The 14,439-nt window shown below is 49.7% G+C and overlaps 2 protein-coding genes across 8 annotated transcripts; one reads left to right on the forward strand and one right to left on the reverse strand.

Moving 5' to 3' along the window:
* Positions 1-387: 387 nt before the first annotated feature.
* On the reverse strand, positions 388-7,423 carry LOC115602407 (double zinc ribbon and ankyrin repeat-containing protein 1-like). Of its 7 annotated transcripts, XR_003989658.1 has the most exons (5): positions 7,241-7,423; positions 6,087-6,326; positions 5,731-5,879; positions 3,888-4,172; positions 2,969-3,853 (listed from the first exon to the last, which is right to left on the reverse strand). XR_003989658.1 is itself a non-coding variant. In XM_030473522.1 (3 exons), exons 1-3 carry the CDS (start codon positions 7,388-7,390, stop codon positions 1,407-1,409), a joined length of 408 nt encoding a protein of 135 aa, XP_030329382.1. In that variant the 5' UTR covers positions 7,391-7,423; the 3' UTR covers positions 388-1,406. The 7 variants fall into 7 exon arrangements, 4 of the variants coding, with proteins under 4 accessions (XP_030329382.1, XP_030329384.1, XP_030329381.1 ...); XM_030473522.1 differs by lacking the exons at positions 2,969-3,853; positions 5,731-5,879; positions 6,087-6,326 and adding an exon at positions 388-1,550 and having other exon boundaries at positions 4,059-4,172; XM_030473524.1 differs by lacking the exons at positions 2,969-3,853; positions 5,731-5,879; positions 6,087-6,326 and adding an exon at positions 1,935-2,434 and having other exon boundaries at positions 4,059-4,172.
* Positions 7,424-7,500: 77 nt separating this feature from the next.
* Positions 7,501-12,879, forward strand: LOC115602406. Its single transcript, XM_030473520.1, has 2 exons — positions 7,501-8,336; positions 12,463-12,879. The coding sequence occupies exons 1-2, from the start codon at positions 8,006-8,008 to the stop codon at positions 12,840-12,842; spliced, it is 711 nt and encodes a 236-aa protein (XP_030329380.1). The 5' UTR covers positions 7,501-8,005; the 3' UTR covers positions 12,843-12,879.
* The last annotated feature ends 1,560 nt before the right edge of the window (positions 12,880-14,439 follow it).

Here is a 14,439-nt window from a genome sequence, read left to right on the forward strand (position 1 = left end):
GGGACTGAGGCAATGCATTGGCGATATCAATTGTGCCATCCCACTTGGCTGCCTTGGACTCCACACTGAAGTTCCAGCACGGCCGCTACAGCAGTGCTCATTAAAAAACGTGGGATCTGAGCATGACGTGAATGGTATGGAATAAGGGCTGGATACTGTCCTGGGTTTGGCTGTAACAGTTATTTTTCCCCTTCTTAGTAGCTGGTGCAGTGCTGTGTTTTCGACTTTAGCCTGAGAACAACACTGAGAACACACCAATGTTTTTGTTGTTGCTCAGTAATGTTTACTCCAATCACGGACTTTTCAGTCTCATGCTCTGCCAGTGAGGAGGGGCACACAAAGCCGGGAGGAATCAGAGACAGGACACTTGACCCCAACTAGCCAAAGGGCTATTCCATACCACAGCACGTCATGCCCAGTATAGAAACTGGGGGCAGTCACCCAGAAGGCCCAGATAGCTGCTAGGGTCGGGCTGCGTATCCGTCGGTGGATGCTGAGCAATTGTTTTGGGTATCGCTTGTGTTTATTGTTTTCTTTTTCTTTTCCCCTTTTAATTTTATATTCTCTGCCCTTGTTATTTCCCTTATCATTATTATTATAGGTGGTAGCAGTAGTGGTTTTGTATTATACCTTAGTTACGGGACTGCTCTTATCTCAACCCGTGGGATTTGCAGACTTTTGATTCTCTTCCCCATCCCTCCAGGAGCGGGGGGAGGAAGAAGTGGGGGGGAGTGAGCGAGCGGCTGCGTGGTTCTGAGTTACCCGCTGGCTTAAACCATGACTGCACCTTTAGCTGAAGTCCCCCTGTCCCAGTGGCACGCTTGGTGTCATTAGGACATTGCTAATGGTCTGCTGCAGTACTGATTGGCATATCTCCCATTTTTGGGGAGGAAGGTAAAGGCAAGAGAGACAGAGAGAAGGGCCAGATAAAATACATCCCTCAAGGAGTTTTAGAGGGCCTCTCAAAGGAAAGATCTAGTCTCTGATGTAAACTGGAGCGACATGCCCTCTCCATGTGGTAGGGCAAGCTCATGGCCGGAGATGAGCTGGCACTGGAATTGCTTCCAAGTCCAGAGCCCTTCTAGCTCCAGACAGACATTGCTGGATGCCCCTGCTCTGCCAGCTGATCCCCAGTGCATGATAAAGGTCTGATCCAGGGTCTGCTTATGCCTTCTGAACAGCTTGTGATGTGTGAGCGCGTGTCAGCTTTCAATAGCTGAGCTAGTGGAGAGGCAAAGATGTGTTCTTTGGCCTCCCTCTGCTCAGCTTTGGGCCAAGGCAGGGGAGCAGGCCTGCTGTCCCATGGCTGGTCACTCTGGTAAGGTGTTCGTGTGTTCTCAGAAGCCCCAACAGAAGGTGGAGATGCTCAGGGGCTGGTAGTTGCAAAGCAGGTGAGGCAGGCTGCCTCACCTTTCCCGGGCGGTACTCTGCCGGCCCCGGCTTTGCTGTTTTCTCTCCTCCAAGGCTGCTTCTGGTTCCATCGTGTACATGGGAGCCCTTTTTTTGAAGACGTTCAGTTCCACCTTGGGGAATGCAGCAGGACCTGGTGTCTGTAAGAGAGGCAGGGAGGTTGCTGGGTACACAACTGTTCTGCTGACAGGCAGGGTACTCAACAAAACCATCACACACTACCTGTATAATATGCACAGTTTATTAAACAAGCACACTAAAGCAAACAAGCACAGTAAAGCGGATTGGGTAGATACCTCTCTATATATAGTAAATAAGTACAATAAAACAAATTGTACATATATATATAAAGTACAGAGGAAAATGAGCAATGCATCAAACCATTACTGCATAGAGAGAACAAGGATTAAAGAAGAAATACATCACCAATTTGGGTGACATGGGTTAGTGTGTGGTGTCCCTGCCCATGGCAGGGGGGTGGAACTAGATGATCTTAAGGTCCTTTCCAACCCTAACTATTCTATGATTCCATGATTCTATGAATGACCACATAGTCATCCTCCAGGCCCACACTTCAGCTGGGAAGCCCCGTTGCAGCTGATGCCGGGAGCCTCAGATAACTGGGAAAGTTCCTATGTGGTGCATCCACCCATAGGTGAGGCCTGGGATTCGCCTACAATAGGGTCCTGCTTTCAAACCCTTAGAAACACAACCAGCTTTATGCCAGCTCTGTCACTGTTTACTCGTGGGGCCGTGCAGTTTCTCATCATCTCAGTGTTGGCTGCATCAAGAGCGTTGGGCAGGCGCCCCGGCGTATCCTAGTGGGAAGCTCATAGAACAGCTGCACCCTCCTGTTTTCCTGCCTCTTTCCGACAAACAGTCACCATGAACATACACACATATACTCTACCCAATACACTGTGACACAAACATGCTGTGTTATGTCTCTCAGTCATGAGAGGGAATCAACTCTCAGCCAGGTTCCCATCCGCTACACAGTCACAGCCAAATCCAAGCAGAGTAGCTGTATGCACATAGAGGAAGCAGCAAATGGAGAGAAGAAAAATAATGGAAAAGAATATTTTATTTTCACAAAATAATGGAAAACAACAAAAATTCTCTTCCTGATGTAGACACTCAAGTTTGCTACTGCACTTGAAAATCTGAACACAAACAAAACTCCCTTGGAGCCAAGACTCCCCATTTTCTAAGAGCCTTCTGAGCTTTCACAATGGCACACACAATCCTGACTTCCACAGGAGGAACTCAAAGGTACGCTTCTCTTTAGCTGGACATTTGTGATGGAGGATCTGTGGGAGTACTGGGCTTGAATATCCCATGAGGGAGGGAATCTCTGCTTTTGTAACATAGGGACACAGGGCTATGACTTCAGTTTTCCAGAGAAAAGAATGTTGTGCTTTGATTTGATTAACCCTAGTGTGATTGATGGAAGAAGCCTTAGCGTCTGCGTTGCAGGCAGCTTGCTTTCACAAGTCACACAGTGGTTATGGTGAAGATTTCCTGTGCCACACGCCTGACAAATTACTTTGCCCTTTTAAACAGAGAAAGAATACATTTCACTTAGTATCTGAAAACTATGAACAACACTAATAAGAAGAGGACTTGATCTTACAAAGTGCTGTGGTTATTCAGCCCTGCAGATAGAAGAGATCCTTCAAGTCTGTGCTGTGGGCTTCAGGTTTTAGTTAGGCCATAGTGCCTGCTCATCACAAATCCATGGATCTTGGTGACAATTCATTTTAAAGTATGGTCCAGTTCCCTCAGGAGATCCAGCATCAATACCTCCACATGTTTGTATAGACTAGTGTCAGTTTGCTTAGTCACTGCACTCACACAAAACAGAAAGCCCAGTATCTGCAAGGAAAACGATTCTTGTCCCCCTGAGGGTGCCCCAGCACAGGCACTATTAACAAGTGAGATTCCACCAGAGCTGAGAATAATGAGTCTGCTGTTTTGATGGTGGCCACCAAATAGTTCAGGACTGCCTTTGCACCTGCATCAGGACTGCCAGAAAACATCCAATGTGGGGCAGTGTCTATAATCTACCAATTGTGGACATGCAGTATCAGTTCGCTCCTTCTCACACCCTTTCCCCTAACTGAAGGAGTTGAGAACGGCCCCTGCTTGGGTGCCCATACCCTTGGGGCGGGTAGATTTTGTCTAGTTAAGCCCACCAGCACTTTTGGATCACTGACTAATACTGCGCTTGAGCATTTTGGGCATCTCCCCCCTGCCCCAGTCCCGCCAGCCCGTCTGTGCTAAGCACTTACAATCAAATGAGGGAAGCAGAGTAATGAGCACATATTTAATAAACTTAAAATGCTCAGTAATACTAAGGCCATAAATGATAGAATCACAGAAGATCTCCCTACTGAACACAAGTGCACGTGTTCCTGTCTTTCACACTGCTACCTCCTGTGCTCTTCAAGATGCCTTCCTGAGCTTATGTAGTTTACCTTTAATGCTTATTTCTATTCAAGGTGGTTTGAATCCTACTAACCCTTAAAGCTGTCATCATGTAATTGGAGAAACCCAAGCTGGATCAAACTATTTTTCATGAAGTCATCTGTTAGAAAAATGCATGCCAGGAGGTAAATTGCTGTTTTGTTAGATTTATTCTCAATTACCTTTACGCAGATGTTGGTTTGGGGCTGCAGCTGTGGAGCTATTGGTGACTCACATCCAATGCAAGAGGGTGTATTCACTGGCAGGAGGTGTCTGCATTCAAGACATGGTGCCATCTGAAGAAAAAGCCACATCACATCATGTCATTAAGGTTATCAGGAGGTTTTCAGTATTTTCCTGGTTAGAGTCTACAGCACCAAAGTCACTAGAAACATAGCAACTGACAGCCACAGCTGCTGGTACTGATCCTTACAGATCAAAGGCTATTGAGAAAATATGGAGACAACTGGAAAGAGTGACTTTACTGACAACTAAAAATATGCCAGAAAGCTACTAAGTTAGTTTTCAGTAGAATTAAAAAGCTGCTCTCAATTGTAGGAGTTGAAATCCTCCTAATTATGAACCTAATCTAAAGAGGTGGTGAATATTCTCAGTCATCACTTGAAACTACAACATTGCCCCAGACAAGACATCTTTCTGATGATACAGGGGAAAAATGACACCACTGACTTGTTAGATCAGGTTATTATCTCTTGGGAAGAGCTTAGAGAAGACAGTTACAGGCATCACTATAAAAACTTGGTGCTCTTACATATATGCCCACACCTGCCCCTGTTGAAGGTTTCAGGCATGATGGATTTTCTACAGCTAGGACATAAGCAGTAGTTACTAACTAACTGCACTAGTTAGCACTGCAACAAGATGCATATGCAGATCCTGAAGATGCGGTAGTTGTTGTTGCAGGATGAAGAGGAACCTGAATTTGGTAATGTTTCCTGACACTGGTGAATAAAACACAATTTACTTTTCCATTCTTACCCTTACTAACATATATGGCACTTGAAGGAATCTATGGTTCATTTTGCCCATCATTTAAGAATTACATCCAGTGCTAAAGGTATTGAACAAAATCACAGAATCATAGAATCCCAGACTGGTTTGGGGTGGAAGGGACCTTAGAGCTCATCCAGCTCCAACCCCCTGCCACGGGCAGGGACACCTTCCACTAGAGCAGGTTGCTCCAAGCCCCTGTGTCCAACCTGGCCTTGAACACTGCCAGGGATGGGGCAGCCACAGCTTCTCTGGGCACCCTGTGCCAGTGTCCCACCACCCTCACAGGGAAGAGCTTCTGCCTCAGAGCTCATCTCAATCTCCCCTCTGGCAGGTTAAAGCCATTCCCCTTGTCCTGTCCCTGCAGGCCCTTGTCCAAAGCCCCTCTCCAGGTTTCTTGTAGCCCCTTTAGGCTCTGGGAGCTGCTCTAAGTTCTACCTGGAGCCTTCTCTTCTCCAGGCTGAACCAGCCCAACTCTCAGCCTCGGATGTTTATCTCCTGGGCTGTGGGTGAAGGCCAATGATCCACAGAGGACGTGGATGAGAAATTAATAAAATATACTATACTTTCACGCACTGGTTTTTGCAGTCAAAGCAAAATGCAACAGCTTAAGAGATTCATCTTGGAAGCAATCAAGACTGCTACCAGGTATGAAACAACTCATATGTCAGTAATATTGTTTGAATGCATAAAATTAAGTGCAAGTAGAGCTGGTTTATCAAAACATGTTGGTGAATTTTCTAAGTTCCTTAATGAAATGCGCCCTCATAAAAATCATCATGAAACGCAAACAAAAGTCTCGAGGCTCAAAGTTTCACATGAACACGTAAGAGAAGTTTTTACCTGGATTCAAAGCTCTTATTCAGACCTGATTTCATTTCTAGAAGAGGATTTGTGTCTACTTCATGTTTAGCCTTCCCTGGAAGAGGGATTCCAAGTGGCAGGACCTGAGGAACTGGGACAGAGCCAGCCGCCACTTTCTCCACAGTGCTCTTTAAAGAAGAAAAACAAAAAGGCAGATGATAATTCTTCTGAACAGAAGAATGCATTGAGAGATACGGTCTTTTCATGTGATTCCTGTCTTCATTTGTTTCCCTTAAAAGAGAGAACACCAGATTCTTTCAAGTGTTATTCCTCATTGCATGATTTTCACACTGAAAAGGAGCAAGGTCCTAACAACCATCCCAATTCCAACTTACTCTCCTGTTGCAGAACTGTGAACAAAGCTCGAGACGAGCACTGTTGCTTTCATTTCACTTTGACCTTCCTTGCTCAAGTCTGGTTCCCATGTGTTCCAGGGAAACACCTTTAGCATCATACATCAATGCTACATGGTAGGAGTGAGTAACAGGGAAGTCTCTCCACCCTAATGGCACATTGGAGCCAGCCTCTTGTTTCATGGCAGCCATCTGAATAGATACAAGATGTCCTGCAAAGGGCTAAAGCAAGACAGCCACTGCTTAAGCTTATCTCAGCTTCTGTATGCATTAAGAATATACCTATCAAACAGGTGCCAAACATGATTTCTCATAATTTACATAGTCATTATCATGTCACACAATTCAAGAATGACAAATTGCATTTGGATACAATAACATTTTACAATACACAAAGATGTGCTCCACATCTTGGAAACTGATACTCAGGGCCAGGAAACATGTCTGCACTGGAAGTATTTTGTTCTGCAACCAACCCTTTAATCCTCCAGACACATCTCTTACACCAGTCATCAACGCAGACAGTACTGATTCAGCACAGGAGGGGTTCCTTAGTCCGTGCTCTGCCTGGGGCTGTGCTGAGATAAGGCACAGCGTTGCCTGCAGGTGCCCATCTCCTTGCCTGGGTTGCCCAAAACAGTGCTTAAGGACTGTGGCAGTTCTCAGCCACACTCTCTTGGGCTGCACACAGCGGCACGGGACACACAAGGTGGGTGGATCAGATCTTGACCTGATGCGAAGGGGCAGCGAGTATCTTTCCTCAAGGACCCGCCTGCTCTTCGCACCCCTGCACCAAAAGCACAGGACCTCGGTTCAGCCTCCTGAGAGCCCAGCCCTGGGGGGACACAATGGTCCTGCCGCCATCCCCAGCATGCCCAGCCCCTGCCCCAGCGTGGGCTCCATCCCTGCCTGCACTTACCCTGCTGGCTCAGGCCCCGCTGCCCGTCCCCTCCTGGCACAGCCCAGCCCACCTCCCCCCACTGCATCCCTGCTCTACCCCCTGCCCACCCCGCTCCATCCCGTCCCACAGCCCTGACCCCCCCACTGCAGCCCTGCTCCCGACCCCCTGCCACCCGGCTCCATCCCAACCCACAGCCCTGCCCTTCCCGCTCGATCCCTGCCACAGCCCCGCTCACCCCGCTCCTGCCCGGCTCCTTCCGGCTCCATCCCGGTTCGATCCCGGCTCCATCCCGGTTCCACCCCGCCTCCGTCCCGGTTCGATCCCGGATCCATCCCGGTTTGATCCCGGCTCCTTCCGGCTCCATCCCGCTCGATCCCGGCTCCATCCCGGTTCGATCCCGGCTCCATCCCGGCCTCTCCCCTCCACACCCCCCCGCTCTCCCGCTCCCACACACGCCGCGCCCCGCCCCTTCCCGCCCTGCCCTCCGTGGCGCCGGCTCTGCCGTCATCCCCCCGCGCCGGGCGGTGTCATGGCGGCGGTGCAGGCGGAGGGGAAGGCGGAGGCGAAGGTTCCTGCCAAGAAACACCAAGGGCTGGAACTCACCCGCGTCTGCCCCGGGAGCAGGGTCAGGCCCCACATCTCTGCTCCTGCCAGCGCTGCCGAGCCCTGCAGCCACTGGATGGTGCCATCAGAGCGCTCCACACCCCGCAGCACGGGCTGGGCCATTGCTCTCGGCTCCAGCAGAGGCAGAACTGCCTTTGGAAGCTGCCAGCGACCAACAAGAGCTGAGGAGCGGCTGCAGAAGGGCTCTGCTGTGGGGCTGAAGGCCAAGGGTGGTGCAGGGGAAAGGAGAGGCTGCAGAGCCTCAGCCCTTGGGCTTCTTTGAGAGGAGGTGGCGGTGGTGCCCTTGAGCCTGGCTGTTCTCCAGCCTGCCCTGCCCTGAACGGTCTCCACTGGCCTCTGCCGTGGGCACCAGCAGAGACAGGATGTTCCTGCACAAATGTCTGCCCCTGCTTCTGGGGCTAATTCACTGATGAGAGCTCTTCTGCATCCAAATGCAGATCGTGTTTTACAGTCATACAGTCACAGACTGGTTTGGGGTGAAGGGACCTTAAAGCTCAGCCAGTTCCAGCCCCTGGGTGCCCAGTGGCCATGGGCACGATGCTGCCGCCATCACAAAGCCGTGGCGGTCGCTGTGGAGACGCCCATTGTGACGGGGGCCCCCCCGGTGAGCGTGGGCTATTTAAGGAGCGAGAGCCCTGCAGGAACCAGTGCAGAGGAGACCCCTCCGTCGGGAGGCTGCATCTCCCCTGGCTGCCCTGCGCATCCAGGTACGTGTTCTTTGACTTTTCAATCCTAGTTTAATGTTCGCTTGAAACACGTTGTGGGTGCGTGCTCTAAAGGGAGGAGAAGCTGTCAGGAGATGTGCTGGTGCCATCCCAGCTGGAGGAGCAGGGGAGAGGTGAGGAGCAGGCCCTGGGCTTGTTCATGTGCTTGGAGCTCAGCTCTGGCTGCAGAGGTGCTGGGGGCGAAGCAGGAGCCTTGTGTGTGCAGGAGCTGCTGGTGTGAGAGGTGCTGAGAAGGTGTGAGGGCAGGAGCAGCTCCTGGGCAGTGCAGCTGCTGGTGCTGTCACTGGGAGCTCAGCACAAGGGGCCCTGCCTGGCTCTGGCAATGCCTGCGGAAGCCCACCGGGCATTATGGAAGGCAGGAGGGGTCCCTGGTAAAGGCCAGGCCAGCGCTGGGCATTGCGGAAGGCTCCAGTGCTCTGCTGGGTTCTGGCAATGCATTCTGGAAGGTGACAAAGGCCCTGGCAGGCGCAGGCACAGCCCAGAAGCCCACTGGGCATTGCGGAAGGCGGCAGGGCCCTGGCAGGTTCTAGTGATCCCTGTGCTGGGCATTCCAGAAGGCACCATGCGATCTGTTGGGTTCCAGGAATGGAAGCCCTCCAGGAACTGCGGAAGGCAGCAGTGTCCCTCACGGATTAAGGCATGCCTACCAGGAATTCTGGCAGACAGGAGGGGAATGTTGGGGCTCTGGTAAGGCTCTAGGAAGAGCCTTGGCCATTGTGTAAAGAGTAGGAGGCCCTGGCAGGTACAGTCGATGCCTGCAAACACCCGCCAGGCATTCCAGAATGCGGGAAGGAGCTGGTGGGCTCTGGCCACCCCTGCGCAATCCTGACTGGGGCAATGCCCGCGGGAGCCCCTGTGCTCCCACAGCAACAGTGCCAGGACAGGAGCTGTTGCTGGGCCTCCCCTGCCCTTGGCAAGCACTGCCCCAGCCCCAGCAACACTCGGGAGCTGCGCTTCCTCAGCCAAATAATGCTGCTTCCAGCTCCGTGCCCATCCAAAGAGCTGAGCTCCAAGAGTGCAAACATCCAGCCCCTGCTGCCACAGCAAAGGGGCCAGGACAGGGTCAGTGTTTAAAGCCAGCCGGGAACTCAGCACCAGCAGCCGCTTGCTCAGCACCCGGGTGTTTCAGAAAGCAGCATTCTCTATTGCAGCGCTGGGTGCATACACTAATTGTTTCGCAAAGGTGAGCGCACCCGATACTTGCCGACAGCAGCTGTATATTTAGCATACTCACGCATATTCATAGCTTTTCCCAGAACTAATTATAATATTTACATCCTAATTATGCATGCGCTTTCTTGCTGAGTGGTGGTCTCTGGTGGTTGCTGATAGTCTTCCTCACTGTGTTTACTGAATGGCTTCAGTGCTTGCGCACGCTTGCAAGGTCCTAGTGCTGAGTTAGCAGCTGGTATGTCCTTGCTTCTGTTCTGTTCCAGTCTGTCTCCATGCTGGGCGCCACTCTGCTACCTTGAAGGCTGGCATCCTTGGTCTTATTTACTGTCTCCTTCATTGTTGTCAGTCCCATGATGTTGCTTCCCCCATCAGCCAAACATTCCTTTCTCTCTATGTGTTAGTAAGTCTCATTTTATACCCTTTACCCATGTTTGATTCTAATACACTATCGTGACCAGAAACTACAAAATTGAATCATGATACATGCAAGGATACAGACACAAATTATTACTATAATGATCACAAACAAGTTTTCTAACAATATGCAATTTGGTAGCCAAGAAGTAAGTCCATGCCATAATTCTTCAAATCCCCAGTTAGTATCATCTTTAGCAGCCTGATATAATACTTTAGTTTGCTTCCAGATTTCTGCCAGATCTGTGGATATTCTGCCCCTCTGGTCTGTGGATGTGCCAAGAGCCATACGGTTCTGCAATGTTACCTGGGGTAGGCTGGATCCCTCAATCTGTAATGCCTGTATAGCACCTGGGCGTACAACACCCAACGTACATTTTCCAGTCCATCCTGGGGGAAAGGGCCTTTCTAGCAGTATTATTACACAATCAATACCACCCTTTCCCTTCTGGAGCATTCCAATAGCCAGTTTGGGGTCCCTTAATTGGGAGTTGCATTGTCCAGCTACAGACTGGGTAATGTCCTACCACGATATTACCAGAGCTAAGAGTTTTACCCAGTGCCAGCAGGTATTGTCTGAGATCCTGTTTTCCCTGCAAGAACATATCACCAGGAACAAAAGGCAGTTGGTAAGGCCGCCCATATCAGTTCATATGGACTCACATGATTGCTTCCTGGCTGTATATTTTAATTGTAACTTGAGTGTCTGATTCATACATTTCACTTTCCCACTAGCCTGAGGTCTATATAGGGTGTGCAGATCCCACCTGATTCCCAAACCCTCTCCCACCTTCCTGACTACTTCTGCAACAAAATGCAGACCTCTGTCCAAGGACAAGCCTGCTGGTACACCGTATCAGGGTATTATTTAAGTCAATAAATGTTTTACTACTTCACGAGCCATATTGGTGCGACAAGGGAAAGCCTCCGGCCAACCAGAAAACATATCTATTAGTACCTATATATATATATATATATACCTGAGCTCATTGTGCTGTGGCAATTCTGTAAAGCCCACTTGCCAATAGTCTCCTGGACAATTGCCTTTGTTGTTCCAGGTGGGGGTCTCTTAGCATCTAAACAAGGTTCACACTTCGTTATAACACTTTTATAATTCCAGCCATTTGCATACTCAGAGCTTGGAGCTTTAAAGCCTCAGTCATTGATTCTGTTCCCCCATGAGCTGCCTGGTGGTTTTCTTCTCATAAGAGGCTGGGCAATTATTACTTGCCTGTTTGGTGTAACCCACCATCCTCCATCATGCTTCTTGGCTCCTAATAGACTAGGTAATTTCCCATCCTCTGTTTGATAACTTGGAACTTCCTTATCCAAGCACTGATACTTATGAGGCAATATTAATGAAAGGTCCCCACCCACAGCTTCTTCGGCTGCTTTGTCAGCAACGTGATCACCAATATTCACTGGAGTGTTATCAAAGTGATGTGCCTTAAAAGCAAATGTTGACTTTCTGACAATTCCAGAAGTCTCAGTAGCACCATGAGCTCAGCTTTCTGTGCTGATGTGTTGGGGGGCCGGGGGGGTTGCAGGGCTTTAGCCTCTCTTATGTTTGGTTACCGCAGCGTATCCTGCTTTCCGGTTTCCATTTTCATGAAGCTGCTCCCATCCACAAACAGTTGGTAGTCCACATCCTTCAGGGATGTATCTGTCAGGTCGGTATGACTGGAATACACCTGCTCAATAGTCTGTAAAGAGTTGTGAGTCAGCTCTCCTGCTTCTGGATCGGTTGTCAAAACCACCGCTGGGTTCAAAAGGTTAGTTACTTTCAATTCTACGTCCTCTTGTTCTAAAAGCACAGCCTGATATTTTAGCAGCCTGCTTGGGGAAAGCCAATGACTGCTTTTCTGTTCCAGAACGGTTGTTACCATGTGAAGTACAAATACAGTCCATTCTTGTCCCAAAGTATTTGACAAAATTTTCTATTAGAGGCTCTAGTCCTTTTCTTGCTTCCAGTTTTCTAGGACATTGTTTCTGTCTTACGGGTCTGATGTTTGGTTTCAGATGAATAGTTCCTGCTTCTGCATTTTGTGATCGTCCCGGTGCTCCAGCAGCCCATACTTGCGGGGTGTATTCTCCACTTCCTCTGGTATATCCGGCTCAGTGGCTGGTTTCTGTAACATAAAAACTCGAGCCTCCACAGCCTTTTCATCAGGAACATGTATCTGAATTTTCTTTCTTTAAAGCCAATTTATGCATGTAATTTGCTCAGTATATCTCTATCCAGTAACAGGTCCCAGGAGCACCCGGGGACTCCCCAGCACCCCCGACCTGCTCGAGGAGGTAGAGCACGGCCGACACCTCCTGCACCCTCCGGGCGATCTGCTCGGGGCTGTCGGAGCCCTCGGGCTTGTTGGCCATCTCGCGGTACAGGGCCATCTGCCACTGCATGGGGGGACACGGGGACATGGTGACCGTGGGGACATGGTGGGGCACATGGGGACAGAGGCATCACAATGACCATGGGGACACGGGGGTGGCTGATTCTGGAACACCCCATGTTCAGGTGTGCGAGGCCACGGAACCCGTCACCGGAGGCAACGGGAGATGACAACTGCCCCACGGAACACAAGCTACCGGTGGAGGAGGCAACAGCAGCTCCTCTGGTGGTTCCCGTCTTGGTGTCTTGGTGCCGGTGACGCCTGTGGACGCACGAGCGTGGAACGAGGTGGGTGGCGATCGTGTTCTTCGGGTGCTTTAGGAGTTCCCAAGAACACCTCAAGTGACTTCACCAGAGTCGCTGCTTTGGACTCGGTGTGCGAGTTCCTCTGGCTGAGCCGGCAGCCGAGTGCTCCGGCTGCCTTAAATCCTGGGATCTCCCTTCATTTCTTGTGGGGAGAACAAGGGCCTGTGGGGACAGGACAAGGGGGAACGGCCTTAACCTGACAGAGAGGGGAGAGTGAGATGAGATCTCAGGCAGAAGTTCTTCCCTGTGAGGGTGGTGGGACACTGGCACAGGGTGCCCAGAGAAGCTGTGGCTGCCCCATCCCTGGCAGTGTTCAAGGCCAGGTTGGACACAGGGGCTTGGAGCAACCTGCTCTAGTGGAAGGTGTCCCTGCCCGTGGCAGGGGTTGGAACTGGATGAGCTTTAAGGTCCCTTCCAATCATGTACATAAATATTTAGTGCCTCTACAACTGAAGTGTTCCGGGGAGATCAGGTTTTGATAAAAGCTCCTGGTGTGCTGAATGCACAGTGGGTTTGTGTTTGGGTTCTGAAAAGGGATTAGAGCTCAGCTGAGGGAGTGACCCCTGGTGTCACAGAGCAGAGTGTGTGTTTCCTTCCTGTCAGGGGTGGATTTCTTGGGGTAAAAAGTCCCAGCTATTTCTGGAGTCCCCAGCTGTGCAGGTCCTAGCAGGGCACTGCAGATACAGTTGAAAACTGCCTGGCTGTTTGCTTGGTACATAGTTGAGTTGATTTGGAGATAAATCTGATTATACAGATCTAACACCAAAAGGAATTGTTCACCTCCACGTGCAGTAGACACACAGATCACTTGCTGTGTCATGTGCACTTGCCAATTATTGAGGAAATTATCCATGGGCTGGGAAAGGAGAGAATTTTTAGTTAATTGTTGTTCTTCCTGGTAAAACCTGTTGGGCTTTAGCATCTTGTTCCATATTTTCCATGGTAATTGGAATGTAGTTTTGTTATTAAAAGTAATATTTCATTCCCTACTCCCCTGTGTTCTAGGAGAAACAGCAACAAGGGTCTCCCTCAATCCATCTTTCTCACAGAGTGGTGTGGTCACCTCTTGCCTCTGTGCCTACAGAGTAGTGCTGAATTCCAGTGATAAATTGAGCAACATTTTTGGATGGTTTACTCAGTTGTTAAGAGTTTGTTAAATGTGTTTAAGTACCATTATCTGTACGAGGAGGTTTCTGCAATAACATAACTTGTCCAGCTGATTTCCATGCTCTAATGTGTAGCAGAATGGTTAGCAACAAACAGAATAGAATAGAAATTAGTGAAATTATGGTAGGATGTAAAATTCGACTTAAAGTCCCAGTTGCTGTTGGTGACCATCCAAACAGGGTATCCCACCAGGGATGTTCTCATGGTCAGCGTGTGGACTTGCTAGTGACAGGTTAATGGTTGGACTCGATGTTCTCAAGAGTCTTTTCCAAATTAAATGATTCTGTGATTCTAAGAAAAGTTGATTTTTAGCCTTAACTCTGTCTCTCAGCAGAGAAATGACACTGCAGGAAGGCAGTGTGTCTCCCAGCTGAGGGAGGGAACATGAGTGCTTGCTTCAGGCTGTTTCACGTGGTGTTCCCCTGAGACTCCTACCAGCCCAAAAAGAAACCCAGGATGAGATGCCTGGATTGAGTCAGCTGCATCACTTCCCCCAGCAGTGGTGGCAAAGAAGATCCCTCCCTTTTACTGCCAGAGTGTTCTCCTTAATGATGGGACAAGAAAAGGAGATTACAGGGCCTAATTGTGTGCCTGATAGTTGAAATGTCACTGCAGAAATAAGTGTGTCTC

This window comes from Strigops habroptila, chromosome 18, assembly GCF_004027225.2.
Source record: "Strigops habroptila isolate Jane chromosome 18, bStrHab1.2.pri, whole genome shotgun sequence".
NCBI classification, from domain to species: Eukaryota; Metazoa; Chordata; class Aves; order Psittaciformes; family Psittacidae; genus Strigops; species Strigops habroptila.

Excerpts from the sequence above, each read along its gene's own strand:
- LOC115602407 (XM_030473521.1), bottom strand. The coding sequence starts at position 7,390 with ATGGAGCCGGGATCGAGCGGGATGGAGCCGGAAGGAGCCGGGATCAAA. Across the intron at positions 4,173-7,240 it reads AGGAGCCGGGCAGGAGCGGG|ATGGCACCATGTCTTGAATG; the intron begins GTGAGCGGGGCT and ends CTTTTTCTTCAG. Across the intron at positions 2,963-4,058 it reads AAACCAACATCTGCGTAAAG|GGCAAAGTAATTTGTCAGGC; the intron begins GTAATTGAGAAT and ends TCTGTTTAAAAG.
- LOC115602406 (XM_030473520.1), top strand. The coding sequence starts at position 8,006 with ATGTCTGCCCCTGCTTCTGGGGCTAATTCACTGATGAGAGCTCTTCTG. Across the intron at positions 8,337-12,462 it reads TGGCTGCCCTGCGCATCCAG|GTGTGCGAGGCCACGGAACC; the intron begins GTACGTGTTCTT and ends CCCCATGTTCAG.